We start from the raw sequence: 14,549 nt of genomic DNA, 5'->3' as shown, positions 1-14,549 counted from the left end.
ATCAAGGGTGGGATACACCAGAGCATACCCTTGCATGTGGAGAGGGGAGGGAATGGCATAACTTTGGCCCTATAATGTCTAGACTTAGGTCTATAGCATGCATGCTACCTATTTGCATGATTGCATGAGAGAGAAAGCTAAAAGTAAGAGAAAGGAGATCTTGCATGCTGGCCAGAAAGGACCTTCCATCATACATGCCTAACTTCTACAAGTCGATGATGAAGTACCCCTTGCTTAGGGGAAACTTGATCAACTTCTTAAAGTGTTAATTTTCTAGGAGGGCAAGTGAGACACACTCTTTCACATGCATGCACAAGAAACTTTACACAAATTAATTTCCACATTGTGAATTATGACAACATTAGGAGCTTCTGCAAGGGAGGGACCACATACTTAGCTAGATGTGGTTGGGTCAGGGGGTTGCCGCCCGAGGTGAGGGACTCATAGCCTCCCTGCCCCCAACCACACCAAGTGTGTGGCACCTTGTGAGTAGAAGCTAACGGGAAAACAAGGGAAAAGAACCGCTTTTCCCACATAGGAAAATGTCAAACTTCTCGTGATGCATAATCAACCATTGCAACTAGCACAGTCTACAGGTTTGAATCGACCTATGTGGATTAGGGCTCTAACACAGGCTGTCTAGTGACTCCATGGCGTTGCGTGGCAGGGCTCTAAGTCATGAAAGGGCCAGGTGGGTAAGGATGATTACCGCACATGCGTTCATGGGCAGTACAGTGGCATAGAGCATTGTGCCTCTCCTAGGCCCCTACACACACACACACACTCTCTCTCTTTCTCTCTCTCTCTCTCTCTCTCCAGACAGAGGTTCTAGAAGAGCCTTTACCAACCTCCCATAGCTGACAGAGATATTAGTAGGTAGACCTGCAGCCGAATCCCTGCATTTTCTTATTGATACGTCGAAAATAGGGCCAGACCTCTCTGTTGTGACACAGATTGAGCTCTCCTTTTCCAACAATTTCTTGTCGTTCAAACTGATTAGTGATAAGTCTGGGCTTGAAGAGCAGTCTGAGCTGCAAAGAGAATTCTTGGCTCATTGCCTCTGCATTTGTGAGTGAAGCACTGGAAACAGGGGACCTCGCAGTGATCGGTCTGAGCCGTAAAGAGAAACTCTTCTTGGATAATTGCCTCTGCATTTCTGAGTGAAGCACTGGAAACTGGGGACTCCTGAGTGATCAGTCTGAGCTGCAAAGAGAAATTCTCATTGGATCATTGCCTCTGCATATCTGACGAAGCGCTGGAAATAGGGGACCTCTCCATGATCAGTCTGAGCTGCAAATAAAAATTTTTCTTGGATCATTGCCTTTGCATTTCTGCGTGAAGCACTGGAAACAGGGACATCCCCTTTCCAAGAATTTCTTCTCATCCCCATTGATTATTACCCTGGGCTTCTCAGGCTTCATCTTTACAAGCTTGAGCTGCAAATATAATTTTTTGCTTAGATTACTGCCTCTACATTTCTGAGTGAAGCACTAAACACAGGGAATATGTGACAGTCGAGGATCTGAGCATCGCTTTGAAATTTGTGCCGTGATGTGATCTGACTGCAGGCATTTTTTGGTCGCAAGTGATACATAAAAGCAATTCTTGGGGAATGGTTCTAAAGGAGCTGATGCAGCATGTGATCTCAGGTGCAAGCTTTGCTGCGTACCCAATGCATTACAAAGATGCACAAGGGCATCCAGCTGTGAGAATTTCGTGGCATCAAACTATCACAGGCGGTGTGCCTCCATTAGAGGTCAAGCTAACTCAGAAATCTGTTGCACTCTATCCAGGTCGCGGTTAAAGAGGGATATGGTTCTACTGAAGAAAATGCCCAGCATGTGCTGTAGGATTGGGAGGAGGTATAAAAGAGCATGGGTTCATGTAAAAGAAATTGAAGAATAATGAACTGGAGATCACCTTCTTCTTTGAACTGAACATGGCCGTCATGGCACTTTATGCACTTTCACTGAGTAGTGGTACATTCTCTTTTGTCTCGATATTGGATATCATAAAACATTCATGTAAGTCCAACTTGTTCCATTCACATGTTAAGTTAGTCTGCACATTTTACACAGGCCCTTGCATTGCCTTTGGTGATTAGTTCGTTTTTTTTTTGTATTTGTGGCTCGTGTTGTAGAACATTGAATGATTGCAAGGTAAGCACAGTCCTTACAGTAGCACTTTCCTACCATGTATAATGGGAGAGGGAGTAAGGTTGATTTGCAATGCTGTAGATGGACTACCGCATATGTAGTCATGTTGTTGACTTTTGGTGTTATAGGATAAAACAGGGGAGTACTTGGTTGCAAACAAACCCTGCGAGCTTCTGAGCTAGAAGGCCATGCCATAGGCATTTGTGCCTTTCTACAAGATTGTTTATGGCTTACGACCTGTCATGTGGGCTTTACTAGGCTCACGTGCAAAGACAAATAGCTCCCAGTGCATGTCTGCAGCTTGCAGCTATCTGCCTGACCCAAAATCTATACGTTGTTTGGAACAGGATTGCCTTTAGGTGAAAAGCAGACACACCGCAGTAAGACTGCACCTCTGAACCGAAACAAAGACCTTGGGCAAATGCTTTTGCTCCTGCAATCTGATTAGGACTAAATCCTCTACATGGCTGTGGCACTTATGCCTCATTGGCCGTTAATTTGTGTGGAAATTGGAATGGATTCATTCTGTTGAGATTACTAACATGTGCAACATGACAATTGTTTCTTCTTCAAGCTGCGATTGAGAAATTTGAGGGAACATGATACAGTTTTCTTACAATATGATATACCTGTTCTTCGTATGTGGCATTACTTGCTCTTCAGAAAGCCTTTTGAAAAATCTTGGTTGAATTGATCTCATATGGATTAATACTTAAAGGTACGAAAATAATATTTAAAGCTATGTGGCACATGCTGCCTAACGCATTGCCTCAAAAGCGTGAGAGCTAGGCAGAATTTAAGCTCAGCTAGTAACATACTCATATTTTGAAACTTACTGCTTATTTCAATCTATAGTTTTATTTTGAAGTCATTTTTGAAGGGATTGTCTTTCATGTCGGAATAGTGCCAAGTGTGCAAGCAAAACAACATGAAATGACAATGAATAAATGCATGATGATGTGAGAGAAATGATTGAATGGCAAATAGAATCCAAATAGCAATGATCAGTGAGGTACAATTAATGCATGGGAAGAAGCCACACAAAGTAGGCACACAATAAAGCGTGCACTAATAATCACAGTGGTATCTTGTGGAACCTAAGTGAGTACACATTACTTGATTAACATGATGTTAACACCATCTTCGAGACCATAGGTGATCATTTGCTAAGCAAAAGTGAAGTAGCACTCATCAAGATGCACCATGGGCACTCCAATAGCGTAGGTCTTAAGCAATAAAACTAGGCCAAAAGTAATCCTCAAATATTGGCTAATTTATTCAGCTCTCATACAACCCCGAAAAGAAATTAGAATGAATATCCAAAATTAACCCAAGGCTTTATACTCTAGAGTTTTGATTAGCACAACTAGCTCCAAAAGTTTCAAAGAAGGGGATCAACAGACAAGCCACTCCTCATCTTGCTTTTGCTAGACTTTCATGACCATATCCATCGCCATCATCTGGTCTTCGGCGCCATCTCAGCTGTTGTCATGACTATCATCATCATTGATGATCGGTCCAAAAGATAGGTATTGCTGTTATTGCTTCAGTGAATGTTTTCTGCTATTGCATGCTACTACCCTGTCCCAAATGTAGGAGCTTGTTGCTGTTTGACTTGCCCAACTGTCCACACTAGACATTATTCCGATTGCCTGCATTGTTGCCACATCATCAAATGCAACTGTTTGGACCTGCCTTGCATCAAAATGCAGCCCGTGTTGCATCCATGGTGTGAAGAAATACCCTAACATAAAAACACAAATAACACTGTACGACAAAGCACAGACTAACAGAAGAACACAATTAGGGTTAGGGTAACTCAAAGACAACGAACATAGAGAGTGAATGAAGTAATATGATTATTGGATATATAATGCTCATGCAGCAAACACACTATGTAGTGAATGAATACTGTACCTCGAACTCTTGTATCTTAAGGATCAGGGTGGGGGTAATGAGTTGAGAGTATGTCATACTCTGAATGGATCCCGAATCGTAGCTAGGCAGTCTCCAGATGTTGAACACCAACAAACGTAGCCAATAAGGGTCGGATTTGATGCAAGCGGCAGTGCAAGAGAGAGAAAGACTAAAAACACAGGTGAGGAGATAGGAAATAGTGAACGCAGGCTGCAGGAGAGAGAAAACAATAGCGATAGGTTGAGGAGATGATGGCGACAAGTGGAGGAGAGAAAATATGCAGGGTGGCAGTAGCTTGGGCTTGCAAACGCAGCAATATGTTGACGTTGCAGGCTGTGCGACAGTTGAATGATGGATAGCAGCAGTCGAATGGTTGGAAAAAGCAGCAAACTGATGAACGAAGGGCTGAAAATAGGTGCTAGATAAGTGAAGGCTGCAATGGACAACTTCGACTGCGATGTTCTTCGCGAACAGAGTGTGGGCCACAAGCTGAAAACACTTGAAACTTGCAAAAATGAGATTAAGGCTGAATGGAGGGCAACCTACCTATTTATAGAAAGTTTGGGCTCTCCCAAGTGGTTTTGTGCTTATGGGATACAAACACTCTCTAGGAACGCATTTCTTTTTAAATAAACAAGGTTTCTTCCTTAATTAAGGGTGTTTTGGGGCTGTTTAAGTGAAGCTAATTCATTTTTTAGCTCAACACCCCCTCTCAGGCCCAATAACAGTCCCACGAGAAGTAGGCCAACTAAGCTCTTTTTCCTATATCTTTTACCCCAAGGTGTCCCGCCCCAAAGCAACCAAAGTATTGGACAAATTGTGTGCGTCGGATGTCCAGTAGCCTACTAAGACTACAGAGGCAATGATAATCTTACCAAGGGAGGCCAAGTGATTACCCTAGAGAGGCCAGGGCATTGGACAAAGGGTGCACGTCGACTGCCCAGTGGCCTACCAAGTATTGCAAAGGCAAATGGAATCATCCATGGACTTTTTTTTTTGAGAGCTTTGTAGGTTTGATAGATTTAACATTAAGTGAGGGTTTCAAATTAGTTTTTGTCCTATTGAGTATCCATATTCCAAACGGAGAGGGACAAGGGATGGTCAGACCCAAGACCTTCACAAAAGAAGCATACTATTCCTTTCATTAGTGGGTATCGGTGAAGAAGGAAAATGGTTAAGGTGTGGGTGACACAAATATAGCAAATATGTAAAGCAAGCAAGACAAGCAAAGCAAGCAAGCAAGCTAGGGAGAACTGCCTTGGAGATTGCCATGTGCAATGCTACGAATATGGTGGATCGAGAGTCGACCACTCCAAAAGATAGAAAATGGACAAATGTGCACAGATGTATGTTTATATGAATAGAATGCTAATGCATGGGGTAATGCAAAGGGAGATGTAAGATGTCATGCTCATGCAAAATGCAATGTAACGGTGTCACTTAGACAATGTCCTCTTAGGAGAATTGTTCACTTGTCCAAGTGTCCTTTTACAATCATGTTATCTTGACAGTGCGGATGAAGTTACAAATATCCATAAGTACAATACAAAAGAATAAATGAATGAATGAATGTCTAAAAATTGTAACCATCATCATTGTCACTATCAAGAGAAGTAGTTGTCCCCTCTCAAACTGGAAGGGAAAGCAAGAGGGAAGCATCCTCTCCCCATCAATCTGAAGGAGTAGGTGTTGAGCTAAAATATGCATTACTTGCTGATTAGTCTCTTAAACAGTCCCAAAACATACTAAAAATGCTCTTTTAGAGTAAAACCCTAAAACGGGGAGCGGTTTGAGAGAGTTCAGTGGAAATTCTAAAACGGGGAGCGGTTCGAGAGAGTTTAGTGGAAACCCTAATTTTTGGGGCGCCCTTCCACATCTATAAATAGACAAGTTGCCCTCATTCAACCATCATCCTTGTTTGCAGGTTACACCAGCCCACACACCCTCTGCTACTGTTGATGCCCAGTTTCTAGCCTGCAGCCCGCCTCCATCTGCTGTCCAGTCATCATCGACTGCAGCCACATTATCTTTAGCTTGTCCATTGCTGTAGGCGACAACTCTTAGCTGCTGGCGATTGCTCCAGACTGCTGTTCAGCCTGCTGTCCATCATCTCTAGGGTCAGCCAGCTTGCGTTTTTAGCATTACAGGCCCTGACACTTTGAGACACTGTTTCAGCCTGCTGTTTACAGTAGACTGTGCATAGTTTCCAGCCTTCGATCGGTAGTACATTGCTGTGTTTACCAGTTTCCAACCTCCAAACTGTTGCGTTTTGGTGACTAGCTTGCTGCCATAGACTTGGGATCCGTCTTCGGTGGACATCGCACTCCGACATTGCTTTGTCCTTGAGCACACTATACACTCTTACATTCATTTACAACATTCATTCACTTCAGAATTGTGTTCTCTCTCTCCCTTCTTCTGTTTGTGTTTGAGTTTTTGTGTTTGAGTTTTGAGTTTTGCATTTAGGGTTGGAGTTTTGCCCTCTGTGTCTATGTCTGTCTCTTTGTGTTTCTGTCGTGGTCGTACACTCTGTGTCCTCAGTGCAAACCCTAGCAGTTTCCTTCACATGGTATCGGAGCCGGTGCTCTTGTAAAGAGTATCTTGTGGATATTGTGGAGAGCTAGTCTTTGTGCGAGGCGCACAATACGACTCCTAACTGAATCACAAAGTCCCAAACACCTTCTTCTCTAGTTCCTATGATGTCTTATCAGGCTTCTCCATTATTGGAGACCCTAAGACGGCATTATGGACTCGGTGAGAAGGACGACACTCCACCTTTACTAGATTTCACTAACATGACAAAGGAGGACTTTGAGGAGTACTATCGCAACAAGTATGGTGATGTTTACACTCCTTCTACCAGTTTTGCTACCACATCCGGACCGGTTGGTGAGGCTGGCCACCTCTCTGATCATGGAGGACATACGGCATTCGGAACGTCTGGCAATCCATCATCATCATCTCAGCTAGGTCCAATGTCGGGTTTGTACAATTCTTTTGTTTTGAATGAATCAAAATCCTCGCCTATTTCTTCTTTTGAGGTACAGGATCCGGATGGCTTTGCGTATGTGAACTTCAATAGAGGGGGCTCACGAAGCAGACGAAATTCAGGTACATCTATAGCTTCTGTTTCATTTGAGCATATCACACACACTTCTCACTTCCCTCCTATCCCACCCTCTTCTATATCACACCTCTCATCATCTTTCCAAAACCTTGGATTACACTCCACATATGCATCACACATCCTAGGGGTTGGATCTTCTATCTCTGCTCCTAGCACCTTTTCCTTCTCCATCCCATTCTCTACCTCTTTGCACCATGGTACTTTGTTAGGGGGAATGCCAACCTTTAACACAGTGCCTCTCACCTTTTAGCACATGAGCATACCCATAACTTCTGGGATGACTGTGATGGGCATCCCCCTCACTATCCCTAGCTTCACATCTCCCATGACCACTCATACGCAGGGGTTTTCATCCTCAACTTATGGTGCGTCTTCACACTCAACTTGGGTTCCACCTACGCAAGGATTCCTATCTTTTGCTCACTGTGTTCCCATCCCACCTCCTTGGGTTCCTCATGTGGCTACCATGCCCATGCTTAGTCAACCCATCCCTACTTATGGATCCACCTTACACACTACACGCATACTTGGTGGGTACTCTAGGACCCATTCCCACTCCCCCATCCTATCCACACTACACTTTTTCACACTATCCATCTTCGCGCACTACTACTCCTGTTACAACGATCAAGAATGCCTTCACGGATAAGACACGTTTTAACGGGTCAAATTTCACCACTTGGTCTAATTTCATGCAACAAGTGCTTGAATCTCAGGGTCTTTGGGACCTCGTCATTGGTCTAGAGCCTATGTCGGACCCTCCACTAGCTCACCTTGATTACATCCGTCAATGGAGAGCCCGTAATGCCACAACCAATGTTGAGCTGATGCAGGGATTGCTTCTTGGGTTTCACTCTCAGTTGCAGTACTTCTCGCTCACGTTAGAGCGTTGGAGTCACCTTCTCGACCGCTATGCGGCTCGTGATTGTACTCCGTACATCAATCTCGACTTTGAGCTTCAAGAGTTCTCTATTAAGGAAGAGGATGATCTGAGAGTCAAGCTGACTGAATATAGGCGGTTACTTGCCGAGTTCGCCACTATTGGCTCTCCAAAGTCAAATGACGATTAGGTTACATTCTTCTTGAATAAGTTGCCCGACAAGTACTTCAATTTTATTCAACACATCATCTTCCAACCTAGATTGCCAACCTGCTACGAGTTTGAGTGCTAGTTCTTGCGTTACGCAAGGTTGTATGCTCAAGTCTATAAAAAATCCCCATCACAGCCTTATTCAGAGCAGAATGGGCTGGTTGTCTCTTCTTTGGGAGGGACAACCATTAGTGGCAAGAACTCGCTAGATGCGAAGGCAAGCCAATCAAAGGGTGACTCCACTTCCTCAGAAGGAACCAAATAATCTAGATCTATTTGGCAGCAACTCTCTAAGAAAAACCAGTTTTACACACATTACCAAAGAGCAAGCCATGTGGACGAGGAGTGTCGCTCCAAGGCCCAAGGTCTTCCACCTAAAAAGCCTGAGTAGACCGTTGCGATTGCACAATCCAGTGGGGCTACGCCTTCCGCTCTTGCTTCATATGTTCCTTCAGCACCTGTTGCTGCTGCTGGATATGTGGCTCGAGTACAGCCTCAGTGGCCCATCTCTTTCACTACCCCTGCGCGATTGGCTGATTGGTCTGCAAGTTTCAATCCCATTGCACTTCATGCATCCTTCTCACCTTCCTCTCCACCTTGTGTGGCGTTCCCTTGGCAAAGCCCTACTGGACACACGTGATGGTAGCCACCTTTGACTCGCATGTCTCTAGGTTCTTTCGGATGCCCGAGGTCAGTCTAGCATTCATTTTTCGCACTCTTAGAGTCGGGCCCATAGGATTCATTGTTCTTAGCTTTTCCATTCTTTTGACTTCCGTTGCATTTACTCATACACATACTCATTCATTGCATTTATTTTGAGTTAGATTTTTTTTTTTTGGTTCTGTTTTGCTTTGGAGCATCTCATTACTAACCTCTGTGTTTGTAGATTCTCATCTCTTTTGCAGGGTTTTATCTTTTAGTGTAGGGCTAACTTGCAGATTGCTTTGGTCCTCCCTGGGCTAGAGACGTGGGGATGCGCACCATTCCTTTCATGGTTTCATCATCTTAAGAGTGCTTGCTTTTCTTCGAGCATGGCGGTTTCCCCTCCCGAGGTGGATCGTGTAGCATCTCTCTCGATGCTATCATGGCGGTGACTTCTACCTTGCTTTTCTAGCGGGGCGCTTCATCCACTTCATCTTCTTTTATTCCTTATGGTTCTCGGCACCATATGAAGACCGACATCAAGCTCCTCTTCCTTCATCGGCATCAACATCCAGGTTGAGAGGGGGTTCCTACCCTTCTTGGTATTCTACAGGCTTCAGCACTTTGTCTTCGACATCGGCTTCTTTCCCTCTTTTGTATCTTCCCTTTGCATTGCATGATTACATTATCCTTGTACTAGGGCACTTGGGCAAGTGAACAATTTCCCCACGAGGACATTGTCCAAGTGGCACCTGCTGTATGAGCATTTTTCAGCATGTAGCATTCTTTGCATCTCATTGTGCAGAGCACCACTTGCGCGGATCTTAAGTTGTTTCCACCGGCGGCTGTTGTTACCACACTACTATCCTTCTACATCACATGGATATCTCATCACCTATTTTTTCTCGTTATTGACACCTTGAGTGGATGTGTTAGCTTGTACTGTTTTGTGACGTGTTAGGTGTACCCTCCCTACTCTCGTCTTTTGGGTCACTTTTACTCAATCGATCGTATCCCATCAAATTTACTTCACTTATTAAAAAAATAAAATAAAAAATCCATGTAGTTCCATCTGCCTTTGTAGGGCTTGGCAGGCTACTAGGCAGTCGACGTGCACCCTTTGTCCGATGCCCTGTCCTCTCTGGGGTGACTGCTTGGATTCCCTTGGTAAGATAACCATCATCTCTGCAGTCTTGGTAGGTCATTGGGCATCATCTCTGCAGTCTTGGTAGGTCATTGGGCAGCCGACGTGTCCCCTTTGTTTGATGCCTTGGCTGCTTTGGAATGGGACGTCTTGGGGTACATAAACATCACAATGGCTGGCCTAACCTTTCAGCTCAGTTTTGGGCTTGAGAGGGGATGTTGAGCTAAAATATGCATTACTTGTTGATTAGCCTCTTAAACAGCCCAAAAACACACTAAAAATGCTCTTTTAGAGTAAAACCCTAAAACAGGGAGCGGTTTGAGAGAGTTCAGTGGAAACCCTAATTTTCGGGGTGCCCTTCCACATCTATAAATAGATAGGCTATCCCCATTCAGCCATCATCCTTCTTTGCAGGTTACACAAGTCCACACACCCTCTGCTGCTGTTGGTGCCCAGTTTCCAGCCTGCAGCCCGCCTCCATCTGCTATCCAGTCATCATCGACTGCAGCCACATTATCTTCAGCCTGCCATTGCTATAGGCGACAACTCTCAGTTACTGGCGACTTCTCCAGACTATTCCAGACTGCTGTACAGCCTGCTGTCTATCATCTCCAGGGTCAGCCAGCCTGCGTTTTCAGCATTGCAGGCCCTGACACTCTGAGATACTGTTTCAGCGTGCTGTTTACAGTAGACTGTGCATAGTTTCCAGCCTTCGATTGGTAGTACATTGCTGTGTTTACCAGTTTCCAACCTCCAGACTGCTGCGTTTTGGTGACCAGCTTGCTGCCTTTCACTATTTAGCACTCCTACACTCCGATTGGTGGCCATAGACTTGGGATTCATCTTTGGTGGACGTCACACTCCGACATTGCTCTGTCCTTGAGCACACTGTACACTCTTACATTCATTTACAGCATTCATTCACTTTAGAATTGTGTTCTCTCTCTCCCTTTTTCTGTTTGTGTTTGTGTTTGAGTTTTTATGTTTGAGTTTTGAGTTTTGCATTTAGGGTTTGAGTTTTTGAGTTTTGCGTTTAGGGTTTGAGTTTTGCCCTCAGTGTCTGTGTTTGTCTCTTTGTGTTTTTGTCGTGATCGTACACTCTGTGTGTTCTCAGTGCAAACCCTAGTAGTTTCCTTCACAGTAGGGCAGGGTGTACTCAATGGGTAGAAGGTACTGAAGAACCGATTGGCTGATCGCTTTGGTCAAAATGTTTGCCAAATTGTCTGATGAAGGCACAAACTCTAGACGGATAGTGCCTAGCTCAACCTACTCTTTGGAAAAGTAAAAGCGGACTCCCATATGTCGCGTCCGTGGTGTGATGATTGGATTGCGTACAAGGGTAGACACTCTAGTTGTCGCGGTAGACAATGGTGGGAGAGTCACAAGGGAAGTGAAGCACCGCTAGTAAGCTCCTTAGGTAGATGGCCTTGGTGATGCCATCGAAGAGAACTATATACTCGACCTTGGCTGTGGAAGCCACCATTGTCTCTTGCTTACGGTTGGATCAAGAAATGGGAGCTGTACCTAAGGTGAAGAGGTAGCCGTCATGGGAACGTCGTGTGTTAGGATCATTTGCCCAATCAGAATTAGTATCTTTTTTGTAAACATAAACTGGAACCATAAGTGAGGCCATAAGAATAAGTACACTGTAAATAATACAACACACAAAGATATACAATCCAATGTGACATCTTAGGTGTTGTGAAAGAGTAATGAGATTAGCTCGAGGAGTGAGCTTTTCTATTTTATCATCAGGTGTGTGTTTGTATGCATGATGTTTGAATACTCTGAAGTAGGATATGACAGGCAGAGAGCGAAAGAATGCCTCGTACGGGGTCATTTGAGGAAGAGCTCCAGTTGCGGGCACCGGTTGAGGATGTATATCGCAACGTTAGTAGCCCCAATCCAAAGATGCTCAAGGAGCTTTGTTGTGAACAGCATAGAGCGTGCCATTTTCGCGACTGTCCGGTTCCTACACTCTACAACTTCATTCTGAGAGTGGGAGTTAATAGAGGCGAGTTGGTGAGAGATGCCATGCTGTTGTAGAAACTCGAAAAACTTGTGGGAGATGAACTCACCACCGCTATCAGTCCTCATGTAATCAACATGACGACCCGTTTGGTTATGAACATGTAGTATCTATGCAGAGAAATATGTGAAAGCATTGGACTTATGCTTGAGGAAGTACACCCACATGTATCTCGAATGATCATCCATTATCAAAAAGTACAGCGCATTGTTCAAGGCAGCAATGGATGTGGGTCCACAAAGATCAACGTGAATCAATCTAAGAAGTGCCTTAGCGCTATATGTAGATTGTTGAGGGAATGGGGTATGGTGTTGCTTCTCGAGCCGACATACTCTGCAAACATCTTAAGCTAGCTTTAGGCGAGGAACGTCCTTAACCATCTCACGGCATGGCAACTCATAAAGAGAGTCATAGCCAATATGTCCAAGGCGGAAATGCCAAAGATGCTCATTGTTCGTAGGCTCACGAGATGTGGCCAATGCTTGGAAGCTATGGAATACGAAGCTCTTGGATGTTGGCTTGGTAAGAAAATGGGCCATGTGGTATAGGCCATTAGGTTGTGTCTCACAGCGAGCAATTACTAAACTAGTTTGAGAGTCAAGGATCTCGATTATGGTCGTTGTTAAGGAAAGTGCTTGGCTCAACTGGCAAAGTTGCTAAACAGAGAACAAGTTTTTTCCAAGCTGAGGGGGATAGTATACATTGTCCAACGAAGCCAAATCCGGCTTCATTGCTCACATTCCAAATAGGTATTGATGTGCTCCGCTGTGAGGAGTGGGCTTTTGCGGTAACCTTGTCGGGAGGCAACTCACAGATGTGCATGAGACTCGCATCAAATGTCTCTACAAAGACGATGTGGGCCTCTGCAGATCAGTCAGATAAGTCCTTTGGAGTTGAGAATGTTGTTGACTGAGATGGTTGATTGGTGGCAACGGAGTTTGACCTTTCCACTGTCCCCATCATCCTATCTCCCATGATGGGGGGGGTTATGGTGTTGTGTCTCATGTCTTTGATCGACACTCCTCAAAATGGCCAGTCTTTTGATAATGTTGATAATACCTATTCTTCTTAGGTTCATTCCGCCACTCAGGTTTGAGTTGAGACCGGGAGTTTCCTTGTGGTTCATTTGCTTGATTTTGTTTTTGATTTTGTTTACCCTTCCCTTGTTGCCCCTTCTAAGAATGAGCATTAAGAGCCCTCTCTAAGGGATTATTTATATGAAATTGATCGAAGAGTCATGCACAACGCAATAGTTGATACTTAGATTTATAGAATGTGGGTAAATTGGACAGAGAAACCACTTGTTGTACAAAATTGAAATATTTATGTAGCAGCTTGTTAAGAAACAATGTGACTTGATCGTCAGAGGCCTTAGGAGTCCCTATAGTGGAGAATTCGGTGAGGAGAAGCTGATACTCAGTCAGCTTGACTTTCAAGTCATCTCGGTCAGAGATTTTGAAGTTTTGAAGCTCGGGGTCAAGATTTATCCGATAGGTTCTATCCTGAGCCACATAACGATTAGTCAAGTGTGCCCATTGCTCTAATGCTAAGTGAAAATGTTGAAGTTGAGAATGAAACTTAGACAATAAGCATTGTATCATCTCGACACCACTAGGAAATGCCATGGAGGCAAACTGTGGTACTAAGTGATCCATACTCGGGAGAGATTGGGGGGAATACCCATGCTGCAATGATTCTGAAAGTGTGTGAGGAAAAGGTGGAATACCACCCGACTGAGAAAGAGATGAGGTCTTAACGACCGTGCCTAAGTTTGAAGAACCCCTTGGTGTGGTGAATGAAAACACATGTGATCCTACATGAGATGTAACATGCGGTGCATTTAATGGAGGCTGAAAGGATGTGGTACTGGAATAAAAGGGTGGGATGGAAGGGAGATTAAATGAATTTGTGATAGGTGTAGATGTAGGAAATAAATTGGGTTCCTTTTGTCCATTAAATGCATTAATTTGAAATGATGATGATGATGCACCTACTTTATTTTGACCTTTGAAAACAAAATTGTTTGAAGGAAAAGAAGGGAAAGAAGTACTCACAGTTTCTTGTTTCAATTGCTTACCTATTCTTAAGTTCATAAAGAAATATCTGTCTTTCTCATTACTCATACACCAAAAATTGATTTGCATACATTCTTCATTATGAAAGTCATCCATACCAATAGGAGAAGGGGAATCATCATTAATAGAATCGGAAATGGTAGACATACCTGGCACCGGAGAAAATAAGTATGAAGACAATGGAGTGTACTCTATGCCAGTTTCCACTTGCGGATGGCTAGTCTTAAGTGGAGATTCCGCCCTTCTTGCATGATTAGTAGATTGGTGTAGGAAATGTAAAGGTTGAAATTTAGACTTACCTTCTATTTGCTGTTGGGTCGTATGTATCAAAGTGAGATCGTACTCAATTGCAGTGGTCTCGTAAGGTCG

At 44.0% G+C, this 14,549-nt stretch overlaps 1 protein-coding gene across 5 annotated transcripts in view; it reads left to right on the top strand.

Moving 5' to 3' along the window:
• The first annotated feature begins 580 nt into the window (after window positions 1–580).
• The window catches only part of LOC148011362 (putative GPI-anchored protein At1g61900), a 64,447-nt gene continuing 50,478 nt past the window's right edge, over window positions 581–14,549 (top strand). For 2 of the 5 annotated variants that reach the window (XM_087669963.1, XM_087669964.1), the window contains exon 1: window positions 583–2,024. In XM_087669963.1, the coding sequence (XP_087526089.1) occupies window positions 1,940–2,024 (85 nt within the window). In that variant the 5' untranslated portion in view covers window positions 583–1,939. Of the gene's footprint in view, window positions 2,025–14,549 lie in introns of all 5 variants that reach the window. The other 3 variants (XM_087669962.1, XM_087669965.1, XM_087669960.1) reach the window with 3 other exon arrangements.

This window comes from Lygodium microphyllum, chromosome 28 (assembly GCF_053477565.2).
Source record: "Lygodium microphyllum isolate KBCC chromosome 28, Lygodium_microphyllum_v1.1.10, whole genome shotgun sequence".
In the NCBI taxonomy this organism is placed as follows: domain Eukaryota; kingdom Viridiplantae; phylum Streptophyta; class Polypodiopsida; order Schizaeales; family Lygodiaceae; genus Lygodium; species Lygodium microphyllum.
This window is presented reverse-complemented; position numbering and strand designations above follow the sequence as displayed.